Raw genomic sequence first — 17828 nt, forward strand, 5'->3', positions numbered from 1 at the left:
TCAATCACATTTGATCAAAACCTTTATTGATCAAATGTTATCTAAGGTAACTGGCAAATATTAATTATTTGGTTGTATATTTTGTAATGTGTATAAATATTTTAGAATGTATATCTCAGACTATTTCTATTATTTTAGATTTTGACTACCTAAATGTTTATCGTGCGTGATCTATAGTGCTGAATTTCCCTCAGGATCAATAAAGTACTTCTACATTATCTAGTCTAGACTGCTTGTAATTGAGATGAAGTTAACATTGGAAAAGTATTTTACATTCATTGTTATGGCTTATATATTATGTATGTTAATGTAATGTGGTCGGTCTGGGTGAGTAACAAAAATGCAAATGCCACACGAGGATTAAGATTGTTGTCAGCTCTGGATAAACTGACGTATAGGCAATCGGAGGCAGAACAAAACACTTAATGAAATAAAATTCCCTTCATTAATCTACATGAGCTATAATCTATGCACCGTAGGCCTACTATAAACCACTCCACCTCAATTTCTCTACTTTTTGTTGATATTTGATGACTATGGGCAGCACTGGGAGCAGGGTATGTTGACCAGTAGACCATCTGTGCCATTTCTTACACTTGTACTGTTAAAACAATTTCCCCTGGCGATATTTCTCATCTGTCTCAGTCTCTTGTATGTGGAAAAACAAGGACACCCACCTACCCAACACACCACCCCACCTACCCAACCTCCTCCAATGTACAGTTTCTACGTCAAATGTATATACTCTCTTTTCTGGACTCTTTTTGTATCACAAACAGTACTGTATTTGCAAATCTGGTATGTCATAAATGTATAGATGTAGCAGTACTGTGTATCTGTATGTCATATATGTTATGATGAATTGAAAATGGGGGACCCTGATGTAAACAAGACGAAAGTCTTTCTCTGGTCTGCATCCCCTTAACAATTGTATGTTTTGAGCTGTACTGTACCCATTCTGCAATCTGTTAATAAAGTTTTCAATCAATCAATCAATCAACCGTGTCATAAGATGAGAAGTATGAGGGCAAATTCAACATGAGTCAAAGTGCCACGCCTGTGACCTGCCACTAGGGGCAGAGTGGCCCCTGCCCACTTAAGACTACGCAGGATCTATATTAATCCCAGCCAAAGAGTGCAAGAGCGCTTCCGCATTTTGCCCTGATTGGCCCCGGTAACGCCCTCCAAATGCGCATTTTCTTTTCCCCTGCTCAGACGCCGAAATGGAATACATGTATATTATCGCGACGCGATTCACTCGCAACGCCATAACGTTTTCCCTGTACATTGCAACGTTAACACAACGCAGCTGTCAACTGTACTTTACATATTATCCAAACGAGGACCACATGTACTTAAGAGTAGACAACACTTGCAATGGGCCTGGTCTACAAGATACACTACACCACACAGGTACCCATGTACATGTCAAAATACTTCCCAAAGGTCAGTGAATACCACACCCACAACACCAGAGGGAGTTCCACAAATCATGTGTAATCCAGATTCGACACAAACAAGGGACTAAACACATTTCGTAATTATGCCACAACAATGTGGAACGACCCACAGCCGTAAAAAGATGTGAATCCCTACCCAGTGTACCCACATTCAAAACCGCTCTTAAAGAGTACCTACGGGAGGCTGCAATTCGAAACTGGCCACCGTAAATGGTCCAAACCCCCCATCCCCTCCTAATAGACAGTCTCCTCCCCACCGTATGTATATTTCCCCCCCCCCACCCACCCCCTCCTAGTGTACAGTCTCCTCCCCATCATATGTATATATTCTCTGTTAGGATCTATGGGTAACAGCACTGTATATTTGCAAAACGTATATATCACAAATGTAACAGTACTATGCCATAAATGTCATGTATGTTGTGTATGTCATAAATGTCTATGAATTGAAAATGGGGGACCCTGATGTAAACAAGACAAACGTTTTTCTCTGGTCTGCATCCCCTTAAGAATTATGTTTATTTAGCCGTACTGCATTGTACCCATTCTGCAATCTGTTAAATAAAGTTTTCATTCATTCATTCAAACTGTGAGCAAACGACTGAACCAGCATCTTTGAACATGTGTGAGCGAGACTAAAAATAGCAGAAAGACATGCAGGGCCATCTGATGACCAGAAGGGGTCGCTGTAACACAAAACGTCTCAATATCCAATTACCTGATTGATGCAGGTGCTGCATTAGTGTAGGTGTGTCCATGCATTTCTGTATAAGATTGATTTTAATATTACTACCATCAACCTCTGGCAAGAGGAAATGTTATGGATACTTGAATAAATAAATAAAAAGATATGGAGTTTACTTATTTTAATGTCACCAGTCACAATTATCAGGTTTCCTCTGCCATGTATGGCAGAATTGTCATATCACCCTACAAGTGCATAGGTAACTGCTGCTTTGGTTTATAATTATATTTCTCAAAACAAAATCATAAATATCTCACCAAAAACAGGCAATACATTGAAAATATTTCTTTAAAGTGTGTGGTTACTCAAAATAAAATTCATGGAGAATAAAGTAAAGTGCATCTGTGAAAGTGATTCAAATATGTCCAAGCCTAGAGGCCATACTGACTAGTAAACACAGTGGTGGCCAGATTGGCAAACAGCTCACCATTCAGCTTGTCTGAAAGGTTAAAGCGACTATGTGACAATTCTTTTTTTCTTCTATTAATTAAGTAAGTTCTGAGTGTGTACAGAGCAAATTGAGAGCACCGGCAGTTTAGTATTGTGTCTCACCAGACCATTTGAGGTTAGAGCAGCGAAGGTGAGTGCCGTGTCGAAACGTTGGTGGTCTCAATTTTCTCTACACGTTCCAAAACTTAATTACTCAATAAGAAAAAAAAAGACAGTCACTTTAAAGCAATATAATTATAAAAAAGAATTGTAATTCCCCAGTGCTACTGCATACCATCAGCAGTTCAAACTAGCCTCATTAACCGGAGGAGAGCTGACCTACAGTCAGTTTTGCTTTCAGATCCTTGTGAATGAGATGGTCAAGTAGATCTGTACGTTTCAGTGATCTTCGACCATTCAGCACTTCTACTTTGAGAGGCTTGATAAATATGGTCCCATATTTCAAGGTTACGGGAGATTATGACAACCCTAGATAATATTCCCATGAACCCTGACTCACTTAAGGAGAGTCCCCTCGCTCTTCCTCCATCTTGATGACACACTGCCTCTTCTTTTGCTCAAATGCCACGTACTCCACCCCTGTGAGGCCCAGCTTCCTCTTGTAGAGAGTCCTGAGAGGATAGGTGCCGGGGAACCTCTCTGTGCAGCTGTCTGGCAGCTGGAATGAGTTCCCTTCCATGGGAGTGAGGGATCCAGGTGTGCAAGGGACTAAGGTCCTGGCAGTGTGCACTCCCGAGTCGTCTAATCCGCAGTGCACTTGGGAATCTACAGATCTAGTATGCAGAGATGAATCAACAGACATCTCCCCTATGGGATCTTTGCAGCCGCTCCTGTCCCTGGGGGAGGAGGGGATGTCCAGCTCACAAACCCACAGCTCCGAGTCACTTCCGGATCTCATTGGGAAGTCCGTCAGGTGTTTCTGCTCTGCTGCTGAGGCTCTCGTCCCGTTCTTCACCGCCTCTCTGACAGCAGCAGAGGACGAATGGTGGGGGGTGGCGACTCTCTTGCTCCGACCAAAGAACCGACAGCTGCCTCCTCCTCCCTGCTGCCTTGCTCGCCTGCTGGGAACTCCTGCGGTACTGCTCAACTCATCAGAATCCTCTGAGCTACCATCGTAGGGGTCCAGGGACTGAAAACACACACACACACGGTAGGAAATTCACTTTCTATGGAGGACTTTTCTGCCCCAGTGAACTACAATTTTAAAGAAACACGCCAACATTAAGGGAAATGTGCTTGCCGTCTTCTCCAGAGTTGGACAAGAAGATACCAATTTCCTCTCTGCAGTCAGTAGAGAGCTAGCCTAGCACACCACAAATGGTAGTGGATTTTGACCACTAGCCTAGCTTAAAACTAGCTAGGCTAGCTGGTCCATTCCGCTTCCATTCATTTGCGCTAAACTAGGCTAGCTTGCAGCCGGATAGCTTTCTACTGAATGCAGAGAGGAAATTGGTATCCATCTTCTTGTCAGACTTTGGAGAAGACGGTAAGCACATTTCCCATAATGTTGGTGTGTTCCTTTAAGTGTTTATGGGACAACTTTATCAGAAAAAAATTCTGAGGCACAAACTCCCACATTAATGAGAATTCTGAGAATTATCTTTGTATAAAATAAGCTGCACTTCTTTTCCATTTAATATTTTGCTTCATTTTATGAACATCTTTGCGCCCAAACCCATGTTGAACTCCTACTCATACATACAAGCTGTTGCAGCAGGATGTCTATGAAACAGTGGTGCATGGATCTGGATTGAGGAAAGGGAAGTGACGATGCTAACCAGAGAATGACCTGGTTGTCGTCCCGCTGGCTTGTGTGATAACGGGAGCCGCCTTTGAACAGATCTATTCTCTGGCGTGCTGCTGCTCACACATCCCTGTTAACAGGAAATAGACATTTGGTGTCCAGACAGTAGCTCATTGATTTGGGCTTGAGTTTGTGTACATAGAACCCGGGGGTAGTCTTTCAACCTGCCGTAAAAGTGGGATTGAGTTTTGAGCCGCTGCTTGTTCACGTTGAAGACATTTAAGCCATACATGTTGAACAGTTTGCTCCGCCAACATACACGGTTGTTCGTCAACATGTAACATACAACATGCTCAACAAACTACAGAACCATCACAAACCTGTGGAAGCTCACCAATAAAGAAACAATAGAAATCCAAATCAGGAGGAGAAAATGGAACGGGATATGGTCAACGTACTCAGACGACAAAACAAATCAATCACAAGGTGGGAGGAAGAGAAGAGGACAGAGAACCACCTGGAGAAGAATCACACAGAACGGGGAGATCAGGGCAGAAGGGCTCTCATGGCAACAACTGGATCGGAGGGCACAAGACTGCAGAGGATGGAGATTCAATGGCCCATGTTCCTTAGGGAATGTAATATGTATACATGTTGGTGGGTCATTGGTCCCATTGAAAATGTATAACACGCTTAAAATGTCTAGGAGTGCTGATCTAGTACATACAACATAGCAGCCTATGTATAAGGACCTGTAAGGCCAATCAATTCAACCAGTGATTTGTCTACACAAGATCAGACCCCCCCCCCCCCCCCCCCCCCCCCATACACACACATTTTTAGGGTGAGGTTACCATAACATCAAGGCTCTTTTGACAGGAAGGTGTGTGTGCGTTCACTCATAAGTAGGTTAATAATACCATGGTGCTGGTGTCCGACCACCTTGGACTGATGTCCGACTCAGAATCTGTGCTCGATTCCACTTTACACATCTAGTGGAAAAAGAGAAGACTGTCTACTATCACCCCACACTTGCAAAAGTCAAAGTAAAATGATGTTCTATTTGATGTTAGAACAATTATTCACAACAAGCCTAGGCATTGGCCATGCTGGATGGCGAATCACTTGTACAAGTGGTGATGCATGAGATGCATAATTATTGGCCTTAATATTCTTACCATGTATTTGAAAGCAAGTTTGTCCACACTGTTGGTACGACTTCCATCAGTGTGACCTGAATGGAGGGAATATAGGCAGAAGATGCAATAATAGTTAATAGTTATGCTCGGCCTCGGTCTCAGCCACCTCAGGTCAGGGAAAGTAAGGTGGCATAGAAAGGTCTGCAACAATCAGTGAACTTATTATTTTAAGCAAGAGAGACACGACACCTGTTGCAAGCGATTGTTGTCTTATCCTCCTTGATGTCATGCTGTGTTTGATAATAACGGAAGTCCAATGTCCTCCTCGTGGTTACATGCCACCTGTTTGATTAATCAACATGTTTTTTTTTTTTTTTTTACGTTACAGGTGCCTTTTGATATGCTGCTGTGAGGTGCACTCTGCCTGCAGGTAAGCAGACGGGTCAGGTGAGAGGAGCACAGCTTTTATTATATTGTTTATTATTTAACAACACTTAAAATGACTTCCCAATTAAGCCACTGATCATCACTCACCAGACAGGTTGTCGGCACGGCGCGCGCGGGGGACGGGAGAGTGCGCATGCGTAAGATCCGGGCTCGAGGGAAAGGATGAATGTTAATTTCAAAGATGGCGGCGGAGGGAGGAGGGAAGGAGATGAACGAAATTAAAACTCAGTTCACCACACGGGAAGGTGTCTACAAACTCCTCACGCACTCCGAATACAGCCGTCCCAACAGGGTGCCGTTCAACTCGCAGGGCTCCAACCCCGTCAAGGTCTCCTTCGTGAACGTCAACGACCAGTCGGGCAACGGCGACAGAATCTGTTTCAATGTGGGCCGGGAGCTCTACTTCTACATCTACAAAGGCGTACGGAAGGTAGCCAGCTAAGTTTGCTAATGTCAACGAAAAACATGATGTTTGCGATCAAATTAAATGACACAATTGTCACCTGACGCACGCGTGTCTACAGTCGTGTGTTTGTTAAGAAAGTTGAGCGAGTTATTGACGTGAAAATGAAATTGACAGCTAGCTTGGTTACTAGCTACCAGCCTAGTGGCTAACGTCTAGCTGGTTAGCTAACAAGCCACAGATCTAGAGGCCAGTGTCTAGCTAGGTTCGTGATGTGCACAGTCCACTGCTGGATGACTGGTGAGCTAGCTAAGAGGTTGTTGATGAGTTGTTCAGTTTAAACTGAACAACGACAGCACGAGCCACGGTAAACAAACACCTGTCGACGCCCTTTGATTGACAGGTCGAAATATTGCACTGTCAGTCTTTTGCTTGAGGGAAGGATAACTTGACTGATACTAGCTAGAGTGGCTAAAGTTAACTATGCGTGTAGGCTTGGTCGAGTCAAAAGAGGGCTATTGTGCTAAAGTACAAAGTTGCTCATTCAAAGATGAACCATTGTGGTGCGAGTAACATCGCCTGTTGTATGTGGATGTTGTCGTCTCGTCAACTATGGCCCAAGGTCTTTAGAAAAAACAATATAAGAACCTTGCTATGACCTCACCTTACTAAAATGTAGAACAACTGATCTAGGGTCACTGATCAGGTTACATGACGCAGGTCAATGACTAGGAGTGCTGATCTAGGGTCACTGATTAGGTCACATGACAGATCCTTCACTATGAATGTGAGTTGAAGAGACAGGACATTGCTGTTGGCAATGGCATGGACATAACAGCAATTTGAAAAGATCTCTGCCATCACTATCATGGTCACTCAACAGCCCATCTAGCCACAGGTAATCACTCAACAGCCCTCTAGCCATAGGTAATCACTCAACAGCCCCTCTAGCCACAGGTAATCACTCAACAGCCCCTCTAGCCACGTGTAATCACTCAACAGCCCCTCTAGCCACAGGTAATCACTCAACAGCCCTCTAGCCACAGGTAATCACTCAACAACCTCTCTAGCCATAGGTAATCACTCAACAGCCCTCTAGCCATAGGTAATCACTCAACAGCCCCTCTAGCCACAGGTAATCACTCAACAGCCCCTCTAGCCACAGGTAATCACTCAACAGCCCCTCTAGCCACAGGTAATCACTCAACAGCCCCTCTAGCCACAGGTAATCACTCAACAGCCCCTCTAGCCACAGGTAATCACTCAACAGCCCCTCTAGCCACAGGTAATCACTCAACAACCTCTCTAGCCACAGGTAATCACTCAACAGCCCCTCTAGCCACAGGTAATCACTCAACAACCTCTCTAGCCACAGGCAATCACTCAACAGCCCCTCTAGCCACAGGTAATCACTCAACAACCTCTCTAGCCATAGGTAATCACTCAACAGCCCCTCTAGCCATAGGTAATCACTCAACAGCCCCTCTAGCCATAGGTAATCACTCAACAGCCCCTCTAGCCATAGGTAATTACTCAACAACCTCTCTAGCCACAGGTAATCACTCAACAGCCCCTCTAGCCATAGGTAATCACTCAACAGCCCCTCTAGCCATAGGTAATTACTCAACAACCTCTCTAGCCACAGGTAATCAGAAGTTGCTGCTGCAGGTGTATGGTAAACCGAATCAGACCTTTCCTATGGACTTGAGTTAGGAAATGAGAGGCCTGTATTTGGTAAATGTATCACTATCAGCCTCACATACACAGCCAGGTTCCTGCAGTGGGTAGTCTATCCAGGAGCTTCTCTCTCTCCAGTGTTGTTATTAGCAAGGACTTGTTCTCAGATGATAAGTGATAAAAACAGTGATGGGTGCACAGCAATAACTCCTGAGACTTGTGTTGTTTCGTAGCACTCAATTATGCTGTTAATTGATTTAAACGTCCTTATGATATTGTTTGACAAGATGTTTGGAACCATTGAATAGTATTGGTAATACTGTAATTACACCTAATTGTATAAGAGGAACCAATGAGTCATCGCCTTGCTCTTGAAATATTTTCCACTCTGCTGCAGGTGTAAACTGTGAATAATTAACCAGTGGGACTGTTATTGTGCAGGTTATGCCGCTGGCATTTTGGGATATGGCTGCACAATGTTAATTGCTTAATCCTTTCACTGCCAGACTACAGAAGCTTTACTATCACACTACCGACGGTAACCGTCGGTATTGTGATAGTAAAGGGTTAACCTGTAGTGTGGCAGTGAAAGGGTTAATGGTGTAAATTAAATAAATAATTTTGTTTATAGCTCTGCATTATATGATGGTAAGCTCTCTGATGCTCTGTCCATTTTGTATTTAGACACCAAGAACCTCTATGACAGTCAATGTCACTCACTCACTCACTGATTCATTCATTCATTCTGCCCCCTAGTGGCATCCCACAAGCATTAGGTTGACATCAACATCAATCACACTTCTACACAACATGTCATCCACACAGGGTACCCAGACCACGATATGAATGCTCCTGGTAGGAAAACAACATTAGGTTGAACACGATTACATTTGACTGACATTCTGAGCCATGTTTATAGCATTGTTAGATAAGTATTTAAGTTACTGACATTCTGAGTCGTGTTTCGCTATTGGCCTTGGTGATTTGGAGGAGAGGTTACTGCCTTCCTCTTTGCTAACACACCAACTCTGTGTGCACACGTGTGTGTGTTCCACCTTTACAGGCCGCTGACCTGAGCAAGCCTATAGACAAGCGCATCTACAAGGGAACGCAGCCCACCTGCCATGACTTCAACCACCTGACGGCCACCGCGGAGAGCGTGTCCCTGTTGGTGGGCTTCTCAGCAGGACAGGTGCAGCTCATCGATCCCATCAAGAAGGAGACGAGCAAACTGTTCAACGAGGAAGTGAGTCTTGAGAGGGCTTCATTGTGTTCTCATGCCGCGTCTCGCCGGCCTGCATGGTGCAACGCCACAGCTCATTGGCTCTCCTCCTACACAGAGCTGTCCGGCTCTCCGCCAAGTCGGGACATCCACCACCAAATTGGTTTGAAAGGAAATGCGGCTATAAAGTTGAATTGGGCGTATACAGAGTATCTATAATGACCAATAGCTTGTCTGAACATTTAACATTTAGTGATGTAGTTGATGTAGTAATCAGAACAGTAAATGGGACTATATAGCTATGTTTTTTTCTGCATGAGGAAACCATACCTTTTTACGGCTGTGTTCATCGTTGTTTCCATGGACACTGTGTATAAACGAGGTTGGACAGACATTGTGAAATTACATTATTTAACTTTTCTCAACTCATTTTCTGTTCTTATTTATAAAAGATAAAAAAAAAAAAAGATTGAGGTGTAACAATAATATAATTTATTCAATATGTTAAAGGGAATATTACGAATAAAGTATCACCGGTTAGTTTACTTCCTGTTTGGACAGTGGAACGTCTTCCAACTCTCTGCGTAGGAGTGTGCGTTTCATGATGTTGGAACTGCTAGTTGATTACAATCACTTTGCCAAGCCAAGATGTCTGCTATGGAATACTATGAATAGGCTAACCTAGAATTGGAAAGGGCTGTCAAGTTGAGCATATGTTTGCTGCTCTAAGCTATATGGGACCAGGATCAACTGTCATCAAAATTCTCAGAACAAAATAGAACTGGAACCATTCTGGCTCCGAAGCACTCCTAATCAAGTCGGCAAATGAAGCTGTCTCAATACATTACCTTTTTACCAGCCCATTTTGATATATTTTAATATATAGTTTCTAATTATACTTATTTAAATGTTCTTTTACCCATATCCCCTGAAAATAAATAAACACAATTGACTTGCTTGTTCCTATAATTGTTTTGCAGTAAGCTGATACTAGTTTACATGACAGTTATTATAATAATAATTTATTTATATTATATAATATATACATTGACAAGATTATTGCTTGTTTCAGCTCATCCACTAAATGGAGTACTTTATACTCGTATGACTTCATACTTTATACTCGTATCGCTTCATACTTTATACTAGTATCGCTTCATACTTTATACTTGTATCGCTTCATACTTTATACTTGTATCGCTTCATACTTTATACTAGTATCGCTTCATACTTTATACTCGTATCACTTCATACTTTATACTAGTATCGCTTCATACTTTATACTAGTATCACTTCATACTTTATACTTGTATCGCTTCATACTTTATAATCGTATCACTTCATACTTTATACTCGTATCACTTTATACTTGTATCACTTCATACTTTATACTTATATCACTTCATACTTTATACTCGTATCACTATACTTTATAGTCGTGTCACTATACTTTATAGTCGTATCACTTCATACTTTATACTCGTATCACTATACTTTATAGTCGTATCGCTTCATACTTTATACTCGTATCACTTCATACTTTATACTCGTATCACTATACTTTATAGTCGTATCGCTTCATACTTTATACTCGTATCACAATACTTTATAGTCGTATCGCTTCATACTTTATACTCGTATCGCTTCATACTTTATACTCGTATCACTTCATACTTTATACTCGTATCACTTTATACTCTTATCACTTTATACTCGTATCACTTCATACTTTATACTCGTATCACTTCATACTTTATACTCGTATCACTTCATACTTTATACTCTTATCACTTCATACTTTATACTCTTATCACTTTATACTCTTATCACTTCATACTTTATAGTCGTATCACTTCATACTTTATACTCGTATCACTTCATACTTTATACTCGTATCACTTCATACTTTATACTCGTATCACTATACTTTATAGTCTTATCGCTTCATACTTTATACTCTTATCACTTCATACTTTATACTCGTATCACTATACTTTATAGTCGTATCGCGTCATACTTTATACTCGTATCACTTCATACTTTATACTCGTATCACAATACTTTATAGACGTATTGCTTCATACTTTATACTCGTATCACTTCATACTTTATACTCGTATCACTTCATACTTTATACTCGTATCACTATACTTTATAGTCGTATCGCTTCATACTTTATACTCGTATTGCTTCATACTTTATACTCGTATCACTTTATACTCGTATCACTTCATACTTTATACTCGTATCGCTTCATACTTTATACTCGTATCGCTTCATACTTTATACTCGTATCACAATACTTTATAGTCGTATCGCTTCATACTTTATACTCGTATCGCTTCATACTTTATACTTGTATCACTTTATACTCGTATCACTTTATACTTTATACTTGTATCAGTTTATACTCGTATCACTTTATACTCGTATCGCTTCATACTTTATACTCGTATCGCTTCATACTTTATACTTGTATCACTTCATACTCGTATCACTTCATACTTTATACTCGTATCACTTCATACTTTATACTCGTATCACTTCATACTTTATACTTGTGTCACTGCAGGGTCTGAAATAAATACCTGCTACCAGCCAAACGCCATGTTGGTGAATGGAATTCTTTAACTAAAGTTAAAGGGGAACTATCTTATAAATGGCCTTTTTGAGTGTTTAGCATTGTTTCCTAGCTATGTGAACTTATATTAATATGATCTATGTCTCAAAATTCTCATATTGGCGCATTCTTCCAATTCTCCTCTCACAATATTCACCCTCACTGAACTGAGTCGTTTGAAAATGTGCCTATATGTGATGTCATATAGTCACTGCTGCATGTTAATGTTCAGCAGACGGCGCAGGCCACACAGTGGTTTAGGTGGCACCTGCAGCTGCGGCTGCAAAACAGCTCGAAATCTTGAGGTAGAAAAATGCTGTTTTTGAGGACTTGATTAGAAATACAAAACAATGAATAAAAAAAATATATATATTACAGAGGTGTTCCATAGACTCACAGGAATTGTGTAAAAGTGCCCAAATAGTGAAAGAAATAGTAAAATAGTTCCCCTTTAACTAATCGTTTAATGTTTTGTGTATTCTTTGCTGTATGATTTAATTTTTAAATACTTAATTAACCTCTTGAGATCCTGGCGGCTTTAGTTCAGTCTCATTTAGAATAAAAAAAAAAAAAAACATTAAGAGCTTAAATCCACCTGCTTCTGATTGAACTTGACATTGTTTTTCCCTCCCTCATCCTCTCTCCCTCTCTGCTTCCTCCACCCTTCTCTCCCCTCACAACCCGCCACCTCCACCCTCCCTCGCTCCTCCCCCAGAGACTAATAGACAAGTCCAGGGTGACGTGTGTGAAATGGGTGCCAGGCTCCGAGAGCCTGTTCCTGGTGTCCCACGCCAGCGGCAGCATGTACCTGTACAACGTGGAGCACACGTGTGGCACCACGGCGCCGCACTACCAGCTCCTGAAGCAGGGCGAGAACTACTCCGTGCACACGTGTAAGAGCAAGTCCACGCGGAACCCTCTCCTCAAATGGACAGTGGGGGAGGGGACGCTCAACGAGTTTGCCTTCTCCCCCGACGGGAAGTTCCTGGCCTGCGTGAGCCAGGACGGCTTCCTGCGGGTGTTCAACTTCGACGCGGTGGAGCTCCACGGCACCATGAAGAGCTACTTTGGCGGCCTGCTGTGCGCGTGCTGGAGCCCCGACGGGAAGTACATTGTGGCAGGCGGGGAGGACGACCTGGTGACCGTCTGGTCCTTCCTGGACTGCCGGGTCATCGCCCGCGGCCACGGGCACAAGTCGTGGGTCAGCGTGGTGGCGTTCGACCACTACACCACCAGCGTGGAGGAGAGTGACCCCACTGAGTTCAGCGGCAGCGACGAGGACTTCCAGGACCAGGTGATCCACTTCGGACGCGACCGGGCCAACAGCACGCAGTCACGCCTCTCCAAGCGGAACTCCACGGACAGCCGGCCCGTCAGCGTCACGTACCGCTTTGGCTCGGTGGGCCAGGACACTCAGCTGTGTCTGTGGGACCTCACTGAGGACATCCTCTTCCCCCACCTGCCACTCTCGCGGACGCGGACGCACACTAACGTCATGAACGCTTCCAGCCCCCCCGCGAGCGCCACCATAATCACTACCCCTACCAATGCCACTAACGGGAGCAACAGCGGCGCCAACACGCCCGACGCCAACACGCCCGGTGCCAACACGCCCGGTGCCAACTCCCTCCCGGCCACGTTGCCACGCTCCAACAGCTTGCCGCACTCGGCCGGAGCGACTGCGACGGCGAACAACGCCAACAAAGGCGGCGGCGGTGGTATCAGCACCGGCATCATGGACAGCGCCATCGCCACGGGCGTGAGCAAGTTTGCCACGCTGTCGCTCCACGAGCGCAAGGAGCGGCACCACGAGAAGGACCACAAACGCAACCACAGCATGGGCCACATCAGCAGCAAGAGCAGCGACAAGCTCAACCTGCTGACCAAAACCAAAACGGACCCTGCTAAGACTCTGGGGACTCTGCTGTGCCCGCGCATGGAGGACGTGCCCCTCCTGGAGCCCCTCATCTGTAAAAAGATAGCGCACGAAAGACTGACTGTACTGATATTTTTAGAGGACTGCTTAGTGACCGCTTGTCAGGAGGGATTTATTTGCACATGGGCGAGGCCTGGCAAAGTGGTAAGTTCTTTTTAATGTAGAAAATGTGTGTGGAATTCAGTGAGCAAGTCTTCTTTTTTAGGTGTCCCAAGAATCAGTTGCGGGGATGTAACTTAAACTGGCAGGATGTTCTCCAAAACCTTAATATGAACTGTGGACATTTTTCAATAGTGTTCTTCTTAGGTGTCGAGTCAAACGGGCGAGACAGGCATTTCAGGCAGACAAGTCGTGTTATAATCTTAACATCTCAAAACTCTGTTTATGTACATCTGCTTCCCCATGCAAAGCCTATTAGGCCTACGTTTCAAAGATAACCAATGGTAGGAATATACTATGTAATTAACACTTTATGATGGGTCGACACAGGTAGTCCTCCTTATCAGGGGAAAGAAGACATTGCCCACCCTGAGCTCGTCTTAACCATCCCACAATGCACAGCAGCATAGCCAAACAAGTTGGTTCGCCAATTCATCTGCACCCACCCTTCTGCTGCTACACGTTCAGCTTTTATGCAAAAGTTCCTCCATATTTGCCAAATTAAATCTCTGCGATTTCCCAAAAAAAACAACGTATAGCCTAATATGTGTATGCACTACTGTATACGTACATATTGCCTGTGTTTGAGAGGATTTGCATGAGCGAGGCACTATGGAATCACTGCATCTACAAACGATCTAGCTCTCATGAGACTAGTTATACAGTGATACTATTCCCAGCGTAAAGGGGGAAGCTACACTAGTGCCTCAATCAAGCACATTTCTCAAAGAGAGCATTAGCTCTACTACGTGCTCAGCATCCACTTTTAACTGCTGTGCACAAAGCCTTTCCATTAAATGCAAGGGCAGATAAAAGGAGAAATAAGCTATATTATTTGTTGCTTGATTTTTTGCTTTTGTGAACTTTCCCCAATGCAAATCTCCTTGTTCTCCTCTTCCAGGGTTTATTGTCATCTCAAACCCAAGCCAGCTCTCCCAGTGGAACAGTAGTATAGCCACAATATTTCTGCTGCTAAAGAACCCCTGCAACCCAGAGTCTGATGCTGCTCTTCACCCCCGCAAGCATTGCAAGTTTTCTTTTACTTTTTACTCCCCCTCCCTCCCTCCCCAGTTCTGTTGATTGCTTTTCTATTATTTTTGTTTTTTCACTCACTTTGATCTAGCGGAGGGAATGGAAAGAGAGGGTGTGGTGCAATTTTGGACTAATGCGCTAACGTTGTCTCTTTTGAATTTTAAAGATGTTTTAAGAGTTTGTACCTTCTTTTCACACACAATCTCACCAGACTTCTTTTTTATTTTTATTTCAAGCTTGGCTTTGTTAGATGCAAACCCAGTCAATCGTGACTTGAGAATAAAGGGATAGTTTGTTCAATTTCCATAATCTGTTAACCTTTTTTTTAACCTGGTGTTATGAGTCTCAGGGGCTAATAGTTGGTGACTAAAATATGAATATTGGGTGAACTGTCCTTTTACGACCAAGTGTGTTGGGCATCTTTAAGAATTTCCAAATTCACTTACCACTTTTTGTTTTTCTTGAATAGAATCTCCCCATCAATAACTTTGCACTGATTTTGTTAGTTACTTTGTTGTTTGTTTTATAACTACTATAATGGAACAAAAAAAAAGGGTTGAGGACTGCCTTGTTGCACTCGGCTTTAATATCCTCAGTCTTGAAACCTGAATATCTAAAGCTGGATGCTGCAGTCTTTTTAAAGAGAAAAAAATAGTTTGCACATAAATTAGTTTTATTAGAAGAAAATGGCTTTACATTTTTGGGTGTACTCAGAACTCACAGATGGCTAATACAGTAGGCGAAGAAAATGATAAACTATTAAAACTTATCTATTGAGCATTTATTTTAATATTATTTCAGATTCAAATCTGCTCTGTATCATAATGTGTATAATATTGTAATTCAGTGATTTGATGGGGGCCTAAGCAAACAATCATTACTCCAGTGGAGCTTTTGTCATTAATAGTTATATTTCTAAAGCCTAAAATATACATATTAATAATATTAAAATAATCTTGAATACACCGGTTTCTGTTCCTTTTATTTTTGTTCAAGGTTCACCCACATATACTGTATTTAGATAATGGCTATTATGCCCCATGAAAATATAATTGACCTATCTCAAACCCGCCCTCTTTTATTGATCCTCCAATCACAACTGTTGCCCCAGAGGGAAGCAACGGTTGTGATGGGAGAATCAAGAAAACAGGGCGGGTTCGAGATTGGTCAGTTGCTTACATTACATTACATTACATAGTCACAAATGTGCCAAAGTCATACAAAAAGGCTGTCTAACTGTGCGAGTCTGACGCTCAGGAAGTCTTGCTGACCCAACTGTTGAATCTCAAAAAGGCATTTCCTCGACTTGATGCAGACTCTCCTCGGTCCCAAAAGGGCTTTCCAGGAGAAAGTCGGAAGTTCATGTCCTGCGACTTTCACCTCATATTGACGAAATCCACTTAAGATTTCAGGAGATTCAAACGAGGGAAATATAATTGAATATTTTGCTTACCAACACTACTATATTATGACATTAACACATTCAGCGCCAGACCCGGGATAAGTCGGGTTAACTCGCCATCGCTTGAGCGCCAAACCAGAGAAAATCGGGTTTTAATCGTTTTCTTTTATTCGCTATATCCATTCATAATTAATCCATCCAGCCTGATGTTATCATTGAGAATGGCTCTGAGATCGCAAACGGCCAATACCGCCGCCTAGCGCCTTGCCGCCGCTATTGCACTCCATTTGAAACGATGTGGTTGGTTTTCTGGGCCGAGCTGCGGCGTGGGGGCGGGGTCTAAACACTCCGGCAAGACAATCGCTTATAGGGATGGCATCGACGAGGGTCCCCGCCCCCCGTTCATGTGCAATGATGGATAATGTTGGACACACAATCGCGATCAGTATTTGGAATGGCGATCAGATAATTGGATTATTCTTTTTGCAGTACATCATAGACAAGGTAAGGACTATGTTATCAATCTTGCATTGATCCGATAATTTTTTTCCCCACGATCTCAGCATGCGTCTGTAATGTATGCCGTTGGTGGCGATCGAAGCATAGAAAAACGCCCCCCCCCCCCCCCCCCCCACCCTTTCGTGCATGCATGATGAAACGATACCAATAATCTAGCGTTGATTTCAGATTTGATTATTGATCCAGGCGAGAAATGGCACGATTTATAATTAAATGCAGTAAAACGCTGTTTTGCATTGTTTCCCGGGATTACACAGAATAACTCAAACTATAGTCATATTCACCACGGTATAAAACGGAAATGTATGGATGAGAAAATTATCTGTTTTTTGCATGTTGACCAGAAGAAACTCACTGACTATCAACTACGTTATTAGATCCATAGCTATAATATGTAATATAGTTTTAGCACTGCAAACACCGGAATCTCTCCCCATTGAACAGAGCGCTGGCACACAACGGCCATACGCCCATAGCGACCCCTGGTGCTGAAAGTGTTAAGTAACCCCCCCCCCACTTGGACTATTAAGATATTAATTAAGTTACAACCACCAGGGCCTTTTCCATTTGACACTATTAAAGTTTTAATGTACTTTCTTTTGTGATTACCAATCATTGTTCATGCCATGAAGAGTTGAAGAATGATCCTACACTAACTGGAAAACCAGAAAGATGGTGAAGTGAATATATTTTTGATTAATGTGGATAACATTTTACATTTCACACTTTATTCTTCATTAAAAAAAACATATGGTTCTCATACATTTGTTCTCTTAACGATGTTTTTCCTGTGTCAAGAGTTCTTTTTAATTACTCAATATGAGGAGTGGAGTATTTCATTATTTATTTTCTGACAGGTTCAGGAAGATGTAG

The 17828-nt window shown here is 42.6% G+C and overlaps 1 protein-coding gene across 1 annotated transcript; it reads left to right on the forward strand.

The window, feature by feature from the left end:
- Positions 1-6151: 6151 nt before the first annotated feature.
- On the forward strand, positions 6152-17717 carry wdr20a (WD repeat domain 20a; the record flags this gene model as incomplete). The annotated part of the gene is made up of 4 exons (XM_084310553.1): positions 6152-6415; positions 9129-9311; positions 12623-13987; positions 14904-17717. The coding sequence occupies 4 exons, from the start codon at positions 6152-6154 to the stop codon at positions 14955-14957; spliced, it is 1866 nt and encodes a 621-aa protein (XP_084166679.1). The 3' UTR covers positions 14958-17717.
- Between the last annotated feature and the right edge of the window lie 111 nt (positions 17718-17828).

Source organism: Notolepis coatsorum (assembly GCF_963971535.1).
Source record: "Notolepis coatsorum genome assembly, chromosome: 3".
Taxonomy (NCBI): domain Eukaryota; kingdom Metazoa; phylum Chordata; class Actinopteri; order Aulopiformes; family Paralepididae; genus Notolepis; species Notolepis coatsorum.